The sequence below is a fragment of the Euleptes europaea genome, chromosome 6, assembly GCF_029931775.1.
Source record: "Euleptes europaea isolate rEulEur1 chromosome 6, rEulEur1.hap1, whole genome shotgun sequence".
In the NCBI taxonomy this organism is placed as follows: domain Eukaryota; kingdom Metazoa; phylum Chordata; class Lepidosauria; order Squamata; family Sphaerodactylidae; genus Euleptes; species Euleptes europaea.
The window spans coordinates 77,812,258-77,829,099 of NC_079317.1; the positions used below are offsets into that span (position 1 = coordinate 77,812,258).

Here is a 16,842-nt window from a genome sequence, read left to right on the forward strand (position 1 = left end):
CATATCAGTGTTTCTGATTTCTAATTTAAACTATAACATACCATTTAAGAGACACTGAAAATCATTTTGTATTATGTATCTCTTCCCTTGATGTTGTAATTTAATTGTACGTCTAGTTCATGTGGCTTGCAAACCAACACTGAGAAGGCAATCTCCAACACTTATTCTTTTCTTCGGCATAGTAATGCTTCACTCTTAGCTAGAATTTCCAATATACTCAAAAGCAGGATCCAGAAACTGAACTCTCCAATCAATACATTGTAGAGTGGTTAAAAGAAAGTCAACCCCATGCAATACTCTTGGAGAAAATTTTACTTTCACTAGTGTGGATGTGCAGATAAAATGTCTGCAATATCTATTCAACTTACATCATAGCAATTAATTTAAAACAGAAGGTGGCTTTTCATTTTTCTGGAAATATTCACTGATGGCCAAAAAATTTTCTTCTTTCTGGGAAAAAGGAAAAAAATCAATAAATCTTTTTGTTAATTGGGGGGGGGGAGAGAAAGGCAAACACTAATTTGTCAGAACAGGTGCATTAAGTTTGATAATGTTTTACAAAATTATAGAAGCCATTTCTTCAAATTCCGATGTGAGTTATGCAAGCTAATTTTCTTTTCATAGCTCTGTAATAAAATTTTATCCGCGTTATAAAAAGGGCCTTTACAAAAATGACCGGAAATCTGAACTACCTGGCCATGCAATAAAAACACATCCCACTGTTGCAAAGTGTCAGACAAGCCAGGTTTGGCTAGAAATTGATCAATAAGTCTTCTTTTTTACACTTGAGTGCATTCACTTTTTCTTTGTAGGATAATAGTTTTTTTTTAATGGGTTTTCCATTAATATCAGTCTTTACCGTTACCAAGAAAAGGCAGACGTATAAAAAGAGACAGGAACAGCAAAAAGAAAAAAAAAAGTTTTAGTAGTCTTTAATGATATGGTATAACATACTGAGAAGAGCTATGCTGCACTATTTTTAAAACACACACAAAAAGCAGGCATAATCGTGAACACTGACTGCTCTGGCTGAATAAAAAGGATGTAAATGCAACTGAAACAGACTTGGAGGAGAGTCTCCCTTTATTTAGGAAAAAAATCCATGGTATAACCGTGTCTACATTTGATAATATTAAATGAAAATTGAGCTATTTCTAGTGATGATTCCACAAGCACTTTTCTCAAAACCTTTTGCTGACTAGCAAAAAGCTTCATTTTGGAGCTCTCGTGTTCTCGTGATGGATTTCACTGTCTGCCTTTAATATTTCAAATTTTCCCTTTTTGACATGGAATAGTGCCTCTAAGCTGTAGGAAATAAAAATGTACAGAAGAATAAAAGTGGTTTGCTGTTTTTACACACTTATTGTAAAATTGGAGCTACACTTTGGTATGTTCAGGTTAGGGGCTACATATACAGCTGGGAACAGTCTGCAAGCTGACCTTCTTGGCAACTGAAGGCTTATATTAGGGCTTCTAGGTTTGTTTGTTATTTATGCATTACTATAAAAGCAGGAGTTAAGCAAGTGGTAGATGAGAATGTTATCAGTTTCATCATTTACGTGAGAGGGATATTGTAAGTTAACCAAACCCCTGTGCACTTACCGAGATACACAAAAATTGTGAGACAGTTTTCTTTAATCCACAGTTTAGGAAGCAGAAACACACGCACAAGAGAACTGAAAACTCATCCAGATGACAGACAAGGAATTTTTTTACACTATGCTGCTACAGGTGGTTTGGAAACCCTGATGCATGAGTATGATGGGATTATTCAGATATATATTTGAAATTACTTCTGAGGTAGAAGCCACAAGATCCTGGATGTACCTCAAATGCATGGGATTATGTTTACACTTCAGTTCAGGGTGATGTTCAATGTGAATTAAGCCCATGTACTATTCCACCATCAGATAAACCCAAGGGTCAGTGGTAAGGATTTATCAAAGACACAGTAGACATGGAGGCCACTGCTCCTAAACATACTCTAGCAATGTTTGGTGCATGCCAATGCCTAGAACAGTGTCCCCAAACTCCTGAAAGCAGAAATACTTCCCTCCCCCTGAACTAAGATTGGAGGTACACTTCACTGTTAAGCCCGAAACAGAGTACTCTAAGTGCGTGAAAGAGAAAATTACCCACCCTGACAGGAATCCCACCAAGTTTCTTCAAGAGTTACTAATCTAGGTATGTTTCTTCATTGGAAGAGGTCAATACAGAGCAATGGGTTGGATGCAGTCTCAGCTAACAGAAGGGAAGGGGCAATTTTTGCTAGTTCCCCCTTCCTGCCACACAGCACCGATTTGCCTCTTGTGCCATTCCTGAGGGTCCACTGGGGCAGCGTTTCAGGGAGATCAGTGGGCTGCAGCAGGAGGGGAAAAGGCAAGGAAATCCTGCTCGACTAGCCGAAGTGCCACCCATTAGCGGAAAATTAATTTGGACCCCGTGATCCATGCAGAACCAAGGGGCACCCTCTTCTGATGACAGGTGATGTTACTAAATATCTGGAGCTGTGGACTCCTGTCCAATCATACTGTTCTTCCCTTGATGGCTCCACAGATCAGTGAAAAAACACAGGCATGCAGTGAACCTGACTGCTTCATCACACACTGAAATAGTCAATACAAAACAACTGAAAGGGGATTGAAATGTGAAGCTATGAAATGAACATGAGGTATAGCAATCAGACCATCAGTCCAGATTTAATGCTCACTCAACTCACACTAGGTCTGCCAGCTATCCCCTTCCTCCGGCAGGAGATTTTTGGGGCGGGGATCACACACACACGGCCACGAACGATTCAATCCCGTCACTTCCGGTTTACTTCCGGAAGCGTTGCAGTGCAACAGGACAATTTACCACTCAACCCCCCATTTGAGTGGTAAATTGTCCTGTCGAGCTGCGGCGCTTCTGGAAGTAAACCAGAAGTGACAGGATCGCGTTGCTCGCAGCCGCACACACGATCCTTGCTGTGAGCTGCCTGATGGATTAGCAGGTAATTTCCTGCCATTCCAAGTCACCTGGCAACCCTAACTCACACCCTGGGTATGTTTAGCCTGAAGCGGAGAAGACTGAGAGGGGATATGATAACCATCTTCAAATATTTGAAGGGCTGTCATATAGAGGATGGTGCCGAGTTGTTTTCTGTTGCCCCAGAAGGTCGGACCAGAACCAATGGGTTGAAATTAAGTCAAATGAGTTTCCATCTAGACATTAGGAAGAATTTTCTAACAGTTAGAGCAGTTCTTCAGTGGAACAGGCTTCCTAGGGAGGTGGTAAGCTCTCCTTCCCTGGAGGTTTTTAAGCAGAGGCTAGATGGCCATCTGTGTTGTAAAATTCCTAATTCATATTATTTTTATGCTGTGATGTTTTTTCTAAACCACCTTTTCCTGTTCTGATTTTGGTTAGCAGTATTCACCCTGCATTTTTGAGGTGTGTAAAAAAGAGGGGGGGGAATTGTTACCATATGTGGTCAGAATACAAATGCCCCGTAGTCATGTGCCAGTGTGAATGTAGCCCATTTTTCAATTTGAGCCCAAATCCACACCAAAACAGTCTGAGTGCAAGGGGACAAATCTGTCTGGCAATGTCTCTCAATTCTTGTTTCAAGTAGCTGTTGGCTTAGGTTCTACATCTGGTTTAAAGGTACACCATCAACCTGGGCAATGACTCACACAACTGCTATACAGGATGTTTGATGAAGTAGCAAGGCGCCTCTACAAGGTGAGAGGAAAAACCGAGGGGGATAATACAAATATCTGGGTGGGATCATTAGAAGCAGTCAAAAGGATACCAAGCATTCAGTATGCCCAACACCGGGAAACCCATTAAAGGATCCAGTCGATCAAGCAACACCTTGTTTCCCTACTATGGCTAATAGAAGCTGGGAGGGGGTTCTATATTGGGTTAACCATGTGGCTGCTTACAGGGTTTATATGAAATTTCAGAACTGAGATCTGGTTCGGTTTGGTTTGGGGAGGGAGAAGCATTAGCCTAGATTGGGCTGAGGAGTGTCATTGGGAGTGCAGTATATAAGTACATCAAATAAATAAAATATCCCACCCCCATTGGTCTTGCAGGGCAAGTGTGCTGCCTAGCACCCAGATTTCAAAGCAGGGGTCCTAGGTTGTATTCCTACCCAGCCCTGACTGCCTGCCAGCTAGTACAAGTAAAGCTGGCACTGCCTGGAGTAGCTCAGGCAATGAGTCCTCAGATTACACAGAAATAAAGCCCTCTGTGAGACAGTTCACTGATCAGTGAAAATCAGAACTGTAGAGCACAAAGCCAACTGCGATAGTTCTGGTGGCCTGGCAGTGGTCCAACTGGATGGCAGACAAGTGACACATACACGTCTGCCAAGGCACTTTCTTTCTTCAGTGCCCCATCTCCTTCCACTGTAGAGGAAACCAAAACCAGATACCATGTTATCAGATCAGCCGTAAAAGATCAGAAGCGCTCAAATGTTTCCCACCACTACCACCTGCTTGGGTTTGAAACTTAAGTGATATTTTCAAATGCGATGTTGTTTGGGGTCAGATTGGAAATGGTAAAATTCCAACCACTCAGCTGCTGTAGAAACAAAAACCATCAGAACACCCTAGAACCTTAAAAGAGATGAAATACATGGGTTTGTTTTAGAAGAAAAAGTGACAGGGAACACTTTGTTGGAGGGGAATGGAACATCTGAAGGTCAGAGAGAGAAGAGACACCATAAAGGTGAGCTGCTAGATAGAAGTATGGAGATTGTAAAAAAGAGACATTGGGCGTTTATGCATGGTTGGTTTATCTCACGATTCTCCTGTGATAGACTCAGTTCTCTGTTGGGGTTATGCATGATGTTCTCCTCCCTGGGGGCTCAGCTCGCTTCCGTCCCAAAACTTCCCAGGGTTTTCCAATCCCTGTTTCATCACACTATTTAGTTTTTCTCGGTTACCAGAAGGTGCATAGTTCAGCCGCGGGTCCATCTTCCCCCCTCTACCGAGACCCCCCCCATTCTCCAACTCCTCCTGCAACTCCTCTTTCCAGATATCTGCTTGTGATTACACATTGCTCCTGAGATACCCAGGACTTTCTTGACAATAAGCCAAGCCATGCATAAAGTTTTCCGATCTCGGGATATAAAAGTGTGAGACAAGAGAGGGACGAGCCAGGGACATACTAACCATGCATAAAGATCCATTTTCTTCCACATCATAGTCATGAGTTTAAAAAAGAACAGAAACTGTAATTTAAGGATTAGTATCTATTCATGTTTTTATATTTTATGGTTACCATTTAAGAATAAAATCTAGTTATTTAATACTTTTATGACTGCCTTTGCTCTGTTGTTGTAAACAGACATTACTTGCTCTTTAGTTTCTTTTCAGTTTGAAGGGTGATCCATAATCTTCCATGTATGAATTAATCTCTTTAAAAATTATTCAGTCGGTATTCTTTTGTAGTTCTTCTGCACCTAAGTAAACTCCATATTTGATCTACATTTAAAATCAATTATAGAAAGCAGAAAGAACCCTCTTCTGGAGACAGAATTGCCAACATAGGCAATTCCCAAGAATTTCTCTTATGTTCAGAGTAAACTGGAATAGGAGATAAGGAAATTTAAGAGGAAATTTAAGAGAAAATTACTTTTCGATCTAGTGAACTTGATTAGCAGTTCTTTTCTGACCTCTGGTGGCCATAGTGGAAAATGCAATCAGCAAAACTAATTATTTTGGGGGCGTGGAGGACTGCAAAACCTCTTATTGAGATCTGGTAAACTGGGGCCTGGGAGAGAAGGCGACATGATTTTGGAAGCTAAGCAGGGTCAGTACTTGGAAGGGAGACCCCCAAGGAAGACTCCGCAGAGGAAGGCTATGGCGAACCACCTTTGCTTCTCACTTGCCTTGAAAGCCCCTTGCTGGGGTCACCAGAAGTGGGCTGTGACTTGACAGCACTCTACACACTGGGACCCTGACCAGTCTGCTACTTTCTTCACTGGTAGAAGAAGGAATCTATAGGTCACTTTTTATTTTGCAGGCCACAACACATGACTGATGACTTCTGTTCTGCTTAATGATATGCATACTGCACACGCCTGTTCCAGAAACTGACAGTGCGATTTTAAGCATAGAATTACAATCTTCTATGCCCATTGACTTCAGTGGTCTCAGAAGGGTATAACACAGTTTAGGAGGGAATAATGGTTGTCATGTGAGTGAGTACAACCGTTAAAACTGGCTGTACCACTAGACACACCTAACAGATTTTCTGGCACAGAAGAAAGCATACCACAAGAATTGGGATGAGTGATATGGAGGAAGAAGGTGAAAAGTTAGAGACTTTCTCCTGTGCCTAATGTAGGAGACCTCTGGTTCTAATCCAAACATGATTGTATGGTGAGGATGCAACAAGGATCTGCAAGGCATACAGGAATCAATTAGAGACAACATGTATGCATCTGTTCCCCCCCCCTTTTTTTTTGGTCTGTTACTAAAGAAGTGGGGGCTCGTAAAAATTCAGGAAAAAAATCTCCCCCTCCCCAATTTTTCCAAAGGATGAATTTAAAATTTTTGGGTATCACTGGGGGGAAAACCCCTATAAAATATTTTGTCTTTTAGAATGAGTGGAATATGCTAAGAGAGCACAGGATATAGCAGTTTGCAACACTCTCTTGTTTTAATATTGGGTACACTTGCAATTTTGCTTGCAGATAAGTAAAGCTTTTAGACTTTCAAATTCTATAAAGATGCCCGTTAATACATTTTGATATAGTACCTTAGTTATAAATGATTCATTTTATATTGTTAAAATAGAAAAATAGGTTTAGATTTGATAGGAAAGTATGTCCTGAATATAATCCATTTTTTTCTGGGGGGAAACAACAACAACTGGCTTTCTTTCATGACTTCCCACCTTACCATATATTTTTGATGATGGGTAAAAGTAACTTAATTCACAAAGTTTTTGCCCAAGAAATCAATTAATTTTAATTATTAATAGGAAAACTGTTTAGGGAATGCCCCACTATGACAGGCAAAGTCCCAATGAGGGTATTCTGTGCACAGAATGGTCACTGGTGTCTCACTGCTCACTTAGATTTGCAATACCTTAATATTTCTATAGCAGCAGGGATTTCTCAGAGAAAGCTATTGAGTTCAGGACAGGTTTGGCACCATTTTGCTTAGTGATAAAATGGACCTCAGCTGATATTTTTGAAATACTGAAATCTCGTTTGTGTTTCCCTTGAAGTTGCTTCAAATTAATAAAAGAACAACCACTGGAAATTACCAACTTTATTAAAAAAAATGTGGCAGGCTGTGGGACACTTGACATGATCATGTATTTACGTAATTAAACAGGATCAATTTCTTATCCCGTGGCTCTATGTTCCACATAAAAGAGAATTATTATTATTTTTAAAATACTGAGAATTGATAATAGCATGTGCATTTGACACGAGAAACTTATTTAGTTACTATGTTTTAGTTCTGTATGTTCTGCTGCAATGTCCCTTCTACGATGACATAAGTGTCAGAGTAACAAGTTGCCCATAATAATCTGACAGAGACAGCTGACAGGTAGCTGTCAGATCAGAGGCATCTAGGATGATGCAAGAGGCAGAAATAGCCTTGCAGGCTCTAGGGTGAACTGCAACTAACCGGTTTGAAGCAGTAAGGATGATGTAATACTGTGGCCAGGTCTACAGGTGGCCTTATTGGTTTCAGGTGGAGTTTTGTATATAAGCCTATGTAACTGTAACTCTGTGTTGGGAAGTTTGGTGGAGAGAAGTGTATGTGACAGTCTGTCTTTTATCTGTGCACTGTAAATAAAACAACACTGTTTTCTATAAAGCAAGGAGTTCTGGTGGTGTGTCCTGGATAACTGCTAATCCGCCTGCTTCCATGTCAATAAGATCGCAGTATATTCTCCCCATATTGTCATCCTTTCCTGGGAGATAAGAAGAAGCTAAAGTTTCCCTTCTCTTAGCAGACTCCTCTCGGAAGATAACCATTCAAGTATCCAAATTCTGCCTCCGGTCTAGTGGGATTCGTAAATGGCTAACGGAAAACCTTTCCCCATAGAAGAGCTTCCCTCCTCTTCTTCAAATCATCCCTTCCAGAATCATCAACTTTTATTATTTTATTTTATTATTTTAACCGAACTTTGATTTTTACCCAGAGCTGATATTGTATTGAAATAAAACTTGACCTGACTTTAGTTCTGACAGCATGGAAGTGATTTCAGCCCCTACATGCATGGGAAAATATTATTTGAATTATTTATACCATGGTCTGGTTAATCAATATATCCACGATATCTGGAACTCCAAAATAACCTCTCAATTAAATGTATCTGCCAGGGATGAGTCACATGACCATTCTAACACAGAAGGCAGAAATGCTCCAACACATCTCTGACATATATTAGGATCACATCTACCTGCTCATGACTTAAAACACATTTTAAAATGTTTTTCTGGGGTTTGTGAACCATACTATAAGCATTCCAGCCATGCAGGTGGCTTCACCATCTCAAAGCCCTTTCAAAATCTGACTTCAGACACCAAGCATGTGCAGAATACTCCTATGGTTGCAGAATTCTAAAGTTTGAATTGGCCCTTACTACTGTTTAACTATGCAATCCATACATTATCCAGTCTAAACTTTACAGTGAAGAATAGTACAGGGTGAAATTCATTCAAGATATTCTACAACTGGTCATCAATTTGCATACTGAATGTGAGTGTAGTTGTGAAGGAAGATTGTTCAGCTACAATTAGTACCTTTGTAGGTAAGAGCAGACACTGAAGGACGAGATGCAGTGAAGGACACTGAAGGATGAGATCTGCTAACAATTTTACAACTATTCACAGGATACTACTAAATATAATTTTTTATGGGTAGAAATAGTGCAGAGAACAAGCCTTTTGCTAATAAAGCCATGGAAACAAGATTTTATCCAAAGCTTTTCTATTTGTATAGTAAAAAAAATTAACCCAGTAAAAGGATGAACTAAACTTCCCCTCTAGTGGCTTTGACAACTCAGCAGCATTGAACTATAAATGTTTGTTCTCCCTTGATTCCTTTTCTATGACTGAAGATAAATACACTTCCTATCCAATAATTAAAATATTTTAAAAATGCCATAAATGCAGTTTCTAGCTGTGAGTCATTCCCAGTGATATCTGATCCCAAAAACAACATGGGGTATTTTAATCATGCTCAGCATAAATTCCCTTGTAGCAACTTGGCTAACAGCCATGTTTCTTATATAATTTCTAGAATAGAAGTTAAGTGGGAGAATTATAGTGGTTTCCAACATAAGGGGGCTCTCCCCCCCTTCTGAATATCTTCCTACACTATAAGTGAAGTTATGCTAACTGGGCTCTTGGTTCAACATAGTTGCAGTAATTCTGAAGCAGCCATATTAATGGTTCATTTGTCTTAAGTAGTATCCATAGACACTGGATAATATTAATTATCCAACTAATTTTAACATCACATAAATATAATACTAACAATACTTAATTTATGGCCAATCACGTAGCATGCAAAACCTATCTATAACATTTTAAAATAACAACCTGTCCTATAATTTTTTTGGACGGTGAGACGATAATGTCAGTTGCTTCTGGACCTTGCTGCTTCCGAATTCTGGAATAAAGAGCTCTAACTTCCACATCATGCTTCATGGCTGAAATAGTTTAAAATTTAACAATTACAAAGCTATTTCACACACTTTTTAAAATGAACAAATGTATAACTAAAGCTGCCAGTGTGATAATTTGGAAGTTTTACCTTGGTATATGGAGAAGATAGTGGGCTATTTAGATGGAAAGATATAGTAAAACACAGACACACTCACTTAGCTCTGATCCTGAACTAATCTGGTACATCTGTATGATGTCTGGACTGAGACTTCCTTATTACTGGACCTCTTTTAGAACTAGGGTTGCCAGTCCCCTTGCTCCAACGGCGGGAGCTTTTGGGGGGCACGGCTTTATGCGCGTGATGCGTGTGAGCACCCTGCACACTGCGCCTTCTGGGTTTGCCCAGAAGCAATGTGGATGCTCTAGCAATCTCCACCAAAACTCTATGGTTTTCATAGAGTTTTGGTGGAGATTGCTAGAGCATCTGCAGTACTTCTGGGTAAACCCGGAAGTGACGGAAGGCGCGGTGTGCAGGACATGCATGAACGCAGCCTGCACCTCCCTCTGTTAGGGGGTCTTTTTTGCCCAACAACCCTCAGCTGGTCAGCAGGCAGCCTGGTGGATTGGCAGGATTTTGCCTGCCACCACCGGGCACTTGGCAACCTTATTTAGAACTAAATGTAGGCCTGATAGATTGCTATCAGTCCGTGGCATCATTGACCTGTGCTAGTGCCCAGCCCTGGACTGAATATACTGAGATGACCCTCCCAGCACTATTTCCTCTTTTCCTCCTCCTTGCAACTCTCATATCCTCTCCCCTTTCTTTGCCTCATTCTTGCCTTCTCAGCCATTCATCAACCTACTTTTTAAGATTTGGCTGACTTGGCTATTAGAATATACAAGTGGGAACCTACAAGGACTTGCAAGAGGCATCTCATTTCCTCCTCCCCCACTCTTTCCTCTTTCTGTTTCCTGAAAGCCCTCATAGCCTCTCCCCGTTTCTTACTTCCTTTTCCCCTTGCAATCCAACAGCAAGCCTACATTTATCTGCCCCCCATATTCAGCTTTCCCTACCCTCAGCAGCCTCGATGTGGGAAAACCATGGCTGAGTTGTGAGGTGCCCACTGGGCCAGGCCACTTACATGGTAGGAAACCCTCAAGGACTTGTGGGGGGTACCACACTTTCCCTGAATCCCTCTCCCCACACTATTTCCTATTCCCCTGCCATCCCCCATATCCTCTCCCCTTTCCCTGCTTCATTCTCCCCTTTTCAACCAACAGCCAATGTACATTTACTTGCCCTTTGTCTTCAGGCTTCTTTCCCCCCGTCGGCCAAGGAGCCTCTACCTAGGAAAACTATGGCCCAGTTGTGTCATGCTGGCCACTGGGCCAGGCCCACTTGCATGGTAGGGAACCCTCAAGGACTTGTGGGGGGCACCTCACTTTCCCCTGTATCCCTCTCCGCACACTATTTCCTCTTTCTGCCCTCCTGGTAATCTCCATATCCTCTCCCTTTCCCTGCCTCATTGGTGAAGAATTTTGCTGAAACTGTTTAGAACTACCTTTTCTGTTCATAAAGGGCTGTCCTGTGGAAACACAAAGGACCATGTCTCTTTCGATTTCATCCCATGACTGCAGTTGGTCACCATCAGGTGTGTACAGTCCTTTTGCAGGCTGTGGCATTTTTAGCTGAGTGGTACAGTTGTCAAGTAGCTGAAATAGAAAAACTGCTTTAGTTTTCAGTATTCCATATTGGTTTGTAAGTACATAATTCAAGTTAGAAAATATTGACTTCCAGTCCATCAGTCACAAAAGAAAGCACACACCTAATGCATTTAATTATAAGGAAAATGTTACACATACACAATGCATGGAATGTAGGGTTGCCAAGCTCCTGGTGGGGCCTGGTGATCTCCCAGAATTACAACTGATCGCCAAGCTACAAAGAACAGTTCCTGGAGAAAATGGCTGCTTTGAAGGATTGAATCTATGGCATTATACCCCTCTTAGGTCCCTCCTCTTCTCAAACCCTGTCCTCCCCAGCCTCCCCCCCCCCAAAAAAAAAATCTCCAGGAATTTTCAAAGCCATAGCTGGAATTGTTAGAACCCAATCTTGAACTATTTTCTCATTAGGCTTGCCAACCTCCAGGTAGTAGCTGGAGATCTCCTGCTATTACAACTGATCTCAAGCCGATAGAGGTCAGTTCACCTGGAGAAAATGGCCGCTTTGGAAATTGGACTCTATGGCATTGAAGTCCCTCCCCTCTCCAAACCCCAACCTCCTCAGGCTCCGCCCCAAAAGTCTCCAGGTATTTCCCAACTTGAGCTGGCAATCCTATTTCTCATACACCCCCCTCCCCAATCCTGAATGATTTTCTTTTATTCTAAATGAACACAAAACCAATTCCCCCCTTGGGAGTCAAGGACTGGATTGAAGCCTCACTCTTAGAGACAGAAGAATTTTAAAAATTGCATGAGAAGGACAGAGATCTAGAACAAGCACCGAAGATACTCTATCAACTATCTATAGAGCAAAGTAAAGGGGTGAGAGTAATAAAAGTGCAGAATCTATGATGTGTGCATGTTACTTACTTTCCTACCCTTGCTTAGGGTTGCCAGCTCCTGGTTGGTAAATACCTGGAGATTTTTGGGGCAGAGCCTGAAGAGGGTGGGGTTTGGGGAGGGGAGGGACTTAAATGCCATAGAGCCCAATTGCCAAAGCAAACATTTTCTCCAGGTGATCTGATCTCTATCGGCTGGAGATCAGTTGTAGCAGGAGATCTCCAGCTAGTACCTGGAAACTGGTAACCCTACCCTTGCTTCTCAGGATACTTGCTAACAGAAATTTAGCAGAGGTGCTTTTGAAATTTCCTTCAGTAAGTGATTTTTGAATCCTTATTTTACAAAGTGTCTTGTTCAATCATTGCTACTTAAATGGACTCTTACCTCACTAAAATTTATAGAGAAGAGCTATTAAATTATTTACATTTGTACCTGTAGGGGAATTATAGCACATTTAGCAATGTTTTAATAGTAGGTTACCAGGCCTTTGATATACATATCAGAGAAATTGTAACCATGTCATCCTATTTATAAAAGGCCAAAGAGTAATCTTGTAGTTCTTAGATTAATAGCTCATAACCAAAATAAAATGTGTTGCAACTTAATTCCTTTTGCCACCGTTTTGTTCCCATAACCATGATGATGAAACATCATCAGTGGAGTGCAACTTTCTCATCTCCCTCCTGCATCTGAAGTCCAAAATGCCCCCCTCCTGCTATGCTTCTCCTGGGGATGGGGGACCCCCAGGAACAGCATGGGGGGAAGTTGGAGGTCTGCAGCAGAAGAGGGGACATCAGTGAAAATTACACCCCTTCTGTAAGTGAAAATATTAGGCAGGATCCATGTGTTTGTATTTAGCTGTAGAACTTGTTTACTGGTACAATCCGAGATTCACTGTTTGGAAAAAGCTCTTTCTGCTTTATCTTTACCTCTGCCATTGTTTTCCCCCAGGCATGAACTCCTTGCTCAGGTCTCTTTCCATTCATGTAAATCCACACTCGTTTGGTTGTAGGCTGATTGTAGAGACTTCTATGACTTTTTACAAGTAGTTTAGAAGAAAAAGGAGAACGTCTTTTGAGGTGGAATGCTTGAATCTCTGAAAGGTGCATCTAAAATGAACCCCAAAAACATGAAATTAGAGTGTGGGGTCTTTTATGCATGGGAATTTATCTTGGGCTCGATGCCTGACCCACACTTTTCTGATCTGAATTCTCAAAATCCTATGCTTGTTTGCCCCGAAGAAAGTCCTGGAGTATCAGGAGTAAGTTTTTGTAATGCAGAACCACCAGCACAAATCCGGAGTGTCTGAGTCCCTGCCCCTTGAAAACACTGCTTTGTAATTGGCTGTAGTCTGCAGAGGGATATAATAAAAGGAATGACAGGATTGCCCACTGGAAACAGTGGGAATGGCTGGAAGGCCCACTGAAGATCATGGGAACCAGCATTGCAAATTGACTTGCAAGGACTCCATTGGAATACATTACAGCACAAAAACAGTTGCAAAGAAAATGCAGAATGGATTTTCCATTAAGGTTAGTTAGCCCAGATAGACTGGCACTGGATTGACAGCCTCCAGAGCGCACCATCATTCCACTCTGGGGCTGTTATTCCAGTCCCAGAGCACAGATTCTGTTCCCTGGGACCATTACTCCACTCTGGGGGCTGTCAATTTAGTGCAGAGTAGTCTATCTGCGTCAAGTGACCTTAATGGAAAATGCATTCTGCATTTTCTTTGCAACTGTTTTTGTGCTTTAATGTATTTCAATGGAGCCCATGCAAGTGCAGCTAAGTTGGTTCCTGATTATGCAAACACTCGCTTCCTCCCCGCCCAGGGGCTCAGCTGGAGGAGGAGGGGGAAACCCAGAATGTATAATGCACACAAATAGCTACAATTTGAACAGAGTTGATCTCAGAGTAGACTTTAAATCCGGGGCAAAACAGCATTGGGAAAACCCGAGAAAAGTGGGGGGGGGGGGCACGAGGTCAACTCTGAGGAATGGAAAATTCATGCATAACTCCAAGGAACAACTGAGTCAGTATGGGGGCTAACGTGAGTCAAAGTACCCATGCAAAGTACCCAAAGTACCCTGTGATTAACTCCCGGCACTCTTTTATGTATAGCAAAACATAAATAAACAAACAGACAAAAAAATAATTTCACCAGGAAGTATCTTTGTGATGCCTGAAAATACATAAACACACCAACATTTGATCATGTAACTGAGCATAATTTAGGGCAGTTGTTCTCAAACTTTAGCAACCCTGGGGCCTCCATTTTGTTATAAAAATGTTCATGGATGCCCAAGCCCTCCTTTCCTCTCTCATCAGTGCCTGCCCTCTGCCAGACATCCCCCTTTCAAAGTACACAGCAGGCCACACATGCCCCATGGAAGCTTTCATTCTCAAAATGATATAGTGAGAACCATATCAACTGCATTTTAAAAGCAAGTTTAAGTGAAATATTTGCATTCTTTATATGTGGCACACAAGTCTCAGAAGGCTATGACAGAAGTTCTAGTCACCCCTTGTTTGGAAGGGACTTTGCACTGAAAATGGTAAGAAATTTCCTTGCTGGTTAATAACTTCTGGGCAGAGACCATCTCAACAGGAGTGAGAAGGGTCTGGAAAACTGTCATGGAAAAAGGACCGCATCACAAAAAGCCTGAATCTCCAGTATTCAACTGAAAACAACCATTGGCTATTATTGTCTACAGGTGCAGGGTGGCATCTCTCTGGGATGGATCCTACCCCCATCCAACGACTCCACTCAGAGATGTTGAAAGCTTTCCTTCAACCTGAGGAGACATCTGTCTGTACGGTGAATTCCTTTGCATTGGAAAACAGAATGAAAACTAGTTCCGTTTTAATCCTGAAGAAACTATAATGGTCTGTCTATATCAGGCCTGCAGTTCTTTGGTACCACTGAGCAAATTATTGTTTCTAAGCCTAAGCTACTGAATCATAGGCAGTTTTTGACTAGGCTGTGAGGTGACTGTGCATAATGGTGACTTTATGAGCTCCGTTTCTGTCTCTCTGAGGTACATAGTTCCTGAGGCCATTCCTAGAAAACTGAAAGGGCTCCTTGTTCACCTCAGCCAGATGGGCATCAGATCACCCTCTGACCTTGCCAAGGGTACACGGACCCTCTGGAGGAACTGGACCTCAGTTTGAGAAATGCTCATTGGTATATCTGTGAAGGCCATGTAGTCAGATGGAAACGAGTTGAAACCCAAAAGGAACAGTTCCTTTCTTTTAATATAGCTGTCGTAAATAATTCAAACTGGAAAATTAATGACATCCAAGCAATATTTAAAAAATCTGTATTTGGTCATTATTCTGGTGCCTAGCTGTCTGGGTTAGAGTTCAAGAATGACAGCTGAAGAAGGAGTTAAGAGAAGGTGACTCAGCAGATATGCAAGTGGTTTATGAATCAGTAGTGCTAAAAGACAGACTTTGCCTTCTACTGAAACCACAGTCTCTGAGGGACTGTAGAACTCTCCGTTCAGGAAGTATTTGGAGATTTGGGGAAGGGAAATATGGAAGCTAACATGTTTGGATAAGATGGTGCTCTTATTTCTTCCTTTTGTCCATTTAAAAAACTTATTATGATTTCCGCTCTCACATTGCTCTTTAGCACTGGAACTGCAATTGTGATGAGATTCAGCTGCTTTCAGTATAGATTTTGTGTTGAAAGTATGTTTGGATTTTATCATTCAAAGTTCAAGCCCAAGGTGCATTTTCATACCTCTGTATGTATGATATTTTCCATGAGCTCCATTTCTTCTTGGGTTTCTTCAGTCCAGCCTCCTTCTACTACCACAGGCTGTAGGGGGCTCTTAGTGGGCACCATACTAGCTGGCTGAAATTTTGCTATGCGCCGCCCTAAAGTGAGGATGGCCTAGACAGTTAATATGTCTTAATTGAAGTTATTTTTAGTTTAATTCAGTCATAGGCAAAAGAGAAAGAAAGCCAAAAGGACACAGAGAATGTCTTGTATTTCCTGTACTAATAAATATCCATGTATTTGCTGGAAGTGGGACTCAAATCATCCCATGTGTAAATGAAAAACACTTCCACATGTGCATGGGAAGGAGAAGGAAGCAAAGAAAGGTAAAGATATGGGGGCTGCCTGGAGGAGGGAAAGGGATACAGGATAAGCTGAGGTTCTCCTCTCAAGCCCTTGCACTCACAACTAGGCCTGGCCCTAGGGTTGCCAGGTGGTGGCTGGAGATTTCCCACTATTACAATTGATCTCCAGGCGACAGAATCATAGAATCATAGAGTTGGAAGGGACCACCAGGGTCATCTAGTCCAACCCCCTGCACAATGCAGGAAATTTACAACTACCCTCCCCCCACATCCCCAGTGACCTCCACTACATGCCCAGAAAATGACCAGAGATCAGTTCCCCTGGAGAAAATGGGCACTTTGGCAATTGGACTCTATGGCACTGAACTCCTTCGTTTCTCCAAACCCTGCCCTCTCCAGGTATTTCCCAACCTGGACATGGCAACGTACCTGGCCCAGTGGCTGGCACTGTACAACTCAGTCAGACTTTTCCCAGGGAGACAGGGTTGCCAACCTCTAGGTGGTAGCTAGAGATCTCCTGCTATTACAACTGACCTCCAGGCGACAGAGATCAGTTCACCTGGAGA

At 41.9% G+C, this 16,842-nt stretch overlaps 1 protein-coding gene across 1 annotated transcript in view; it reads right to left on the reverse strand.

The window, feature by feature from the left end:
- Positions 1 to 378: 378 nt before the first annotated feature.
- Positions 379 to 16,842, reverse strand: part of DCDC1 (doublecortin domain containing 1) — a 336,080-nt gene continuing 319,616 nt past the window's right edge. Inside the window, exons 33-37 of the mRNA XM_056851932.1 lie at positions 15,933 to 16,069; positions 13,117 to 13,296; positions 11,188 to 11,338; positions 9,560 to 9,669; positions 379 to 450 (exon numbers count right to left, since the gene is read on the reverse strand). Coding sequence (XP_056707910.1) covers positions 379 to 450; positions 9,560 to 9,669; positions 11,188 to 11,338; positions 13,117 to 13,296; positions 15,933 to 16,069 — 650 coding nt within the window. The remainder of the gene's footprint in view (positions 451 to 9,559; positions 9,670 to 11,187; positions 11,339 to 13,116; positions 13,297 to 15,932; positions 16,070 to 16,842) is intronic.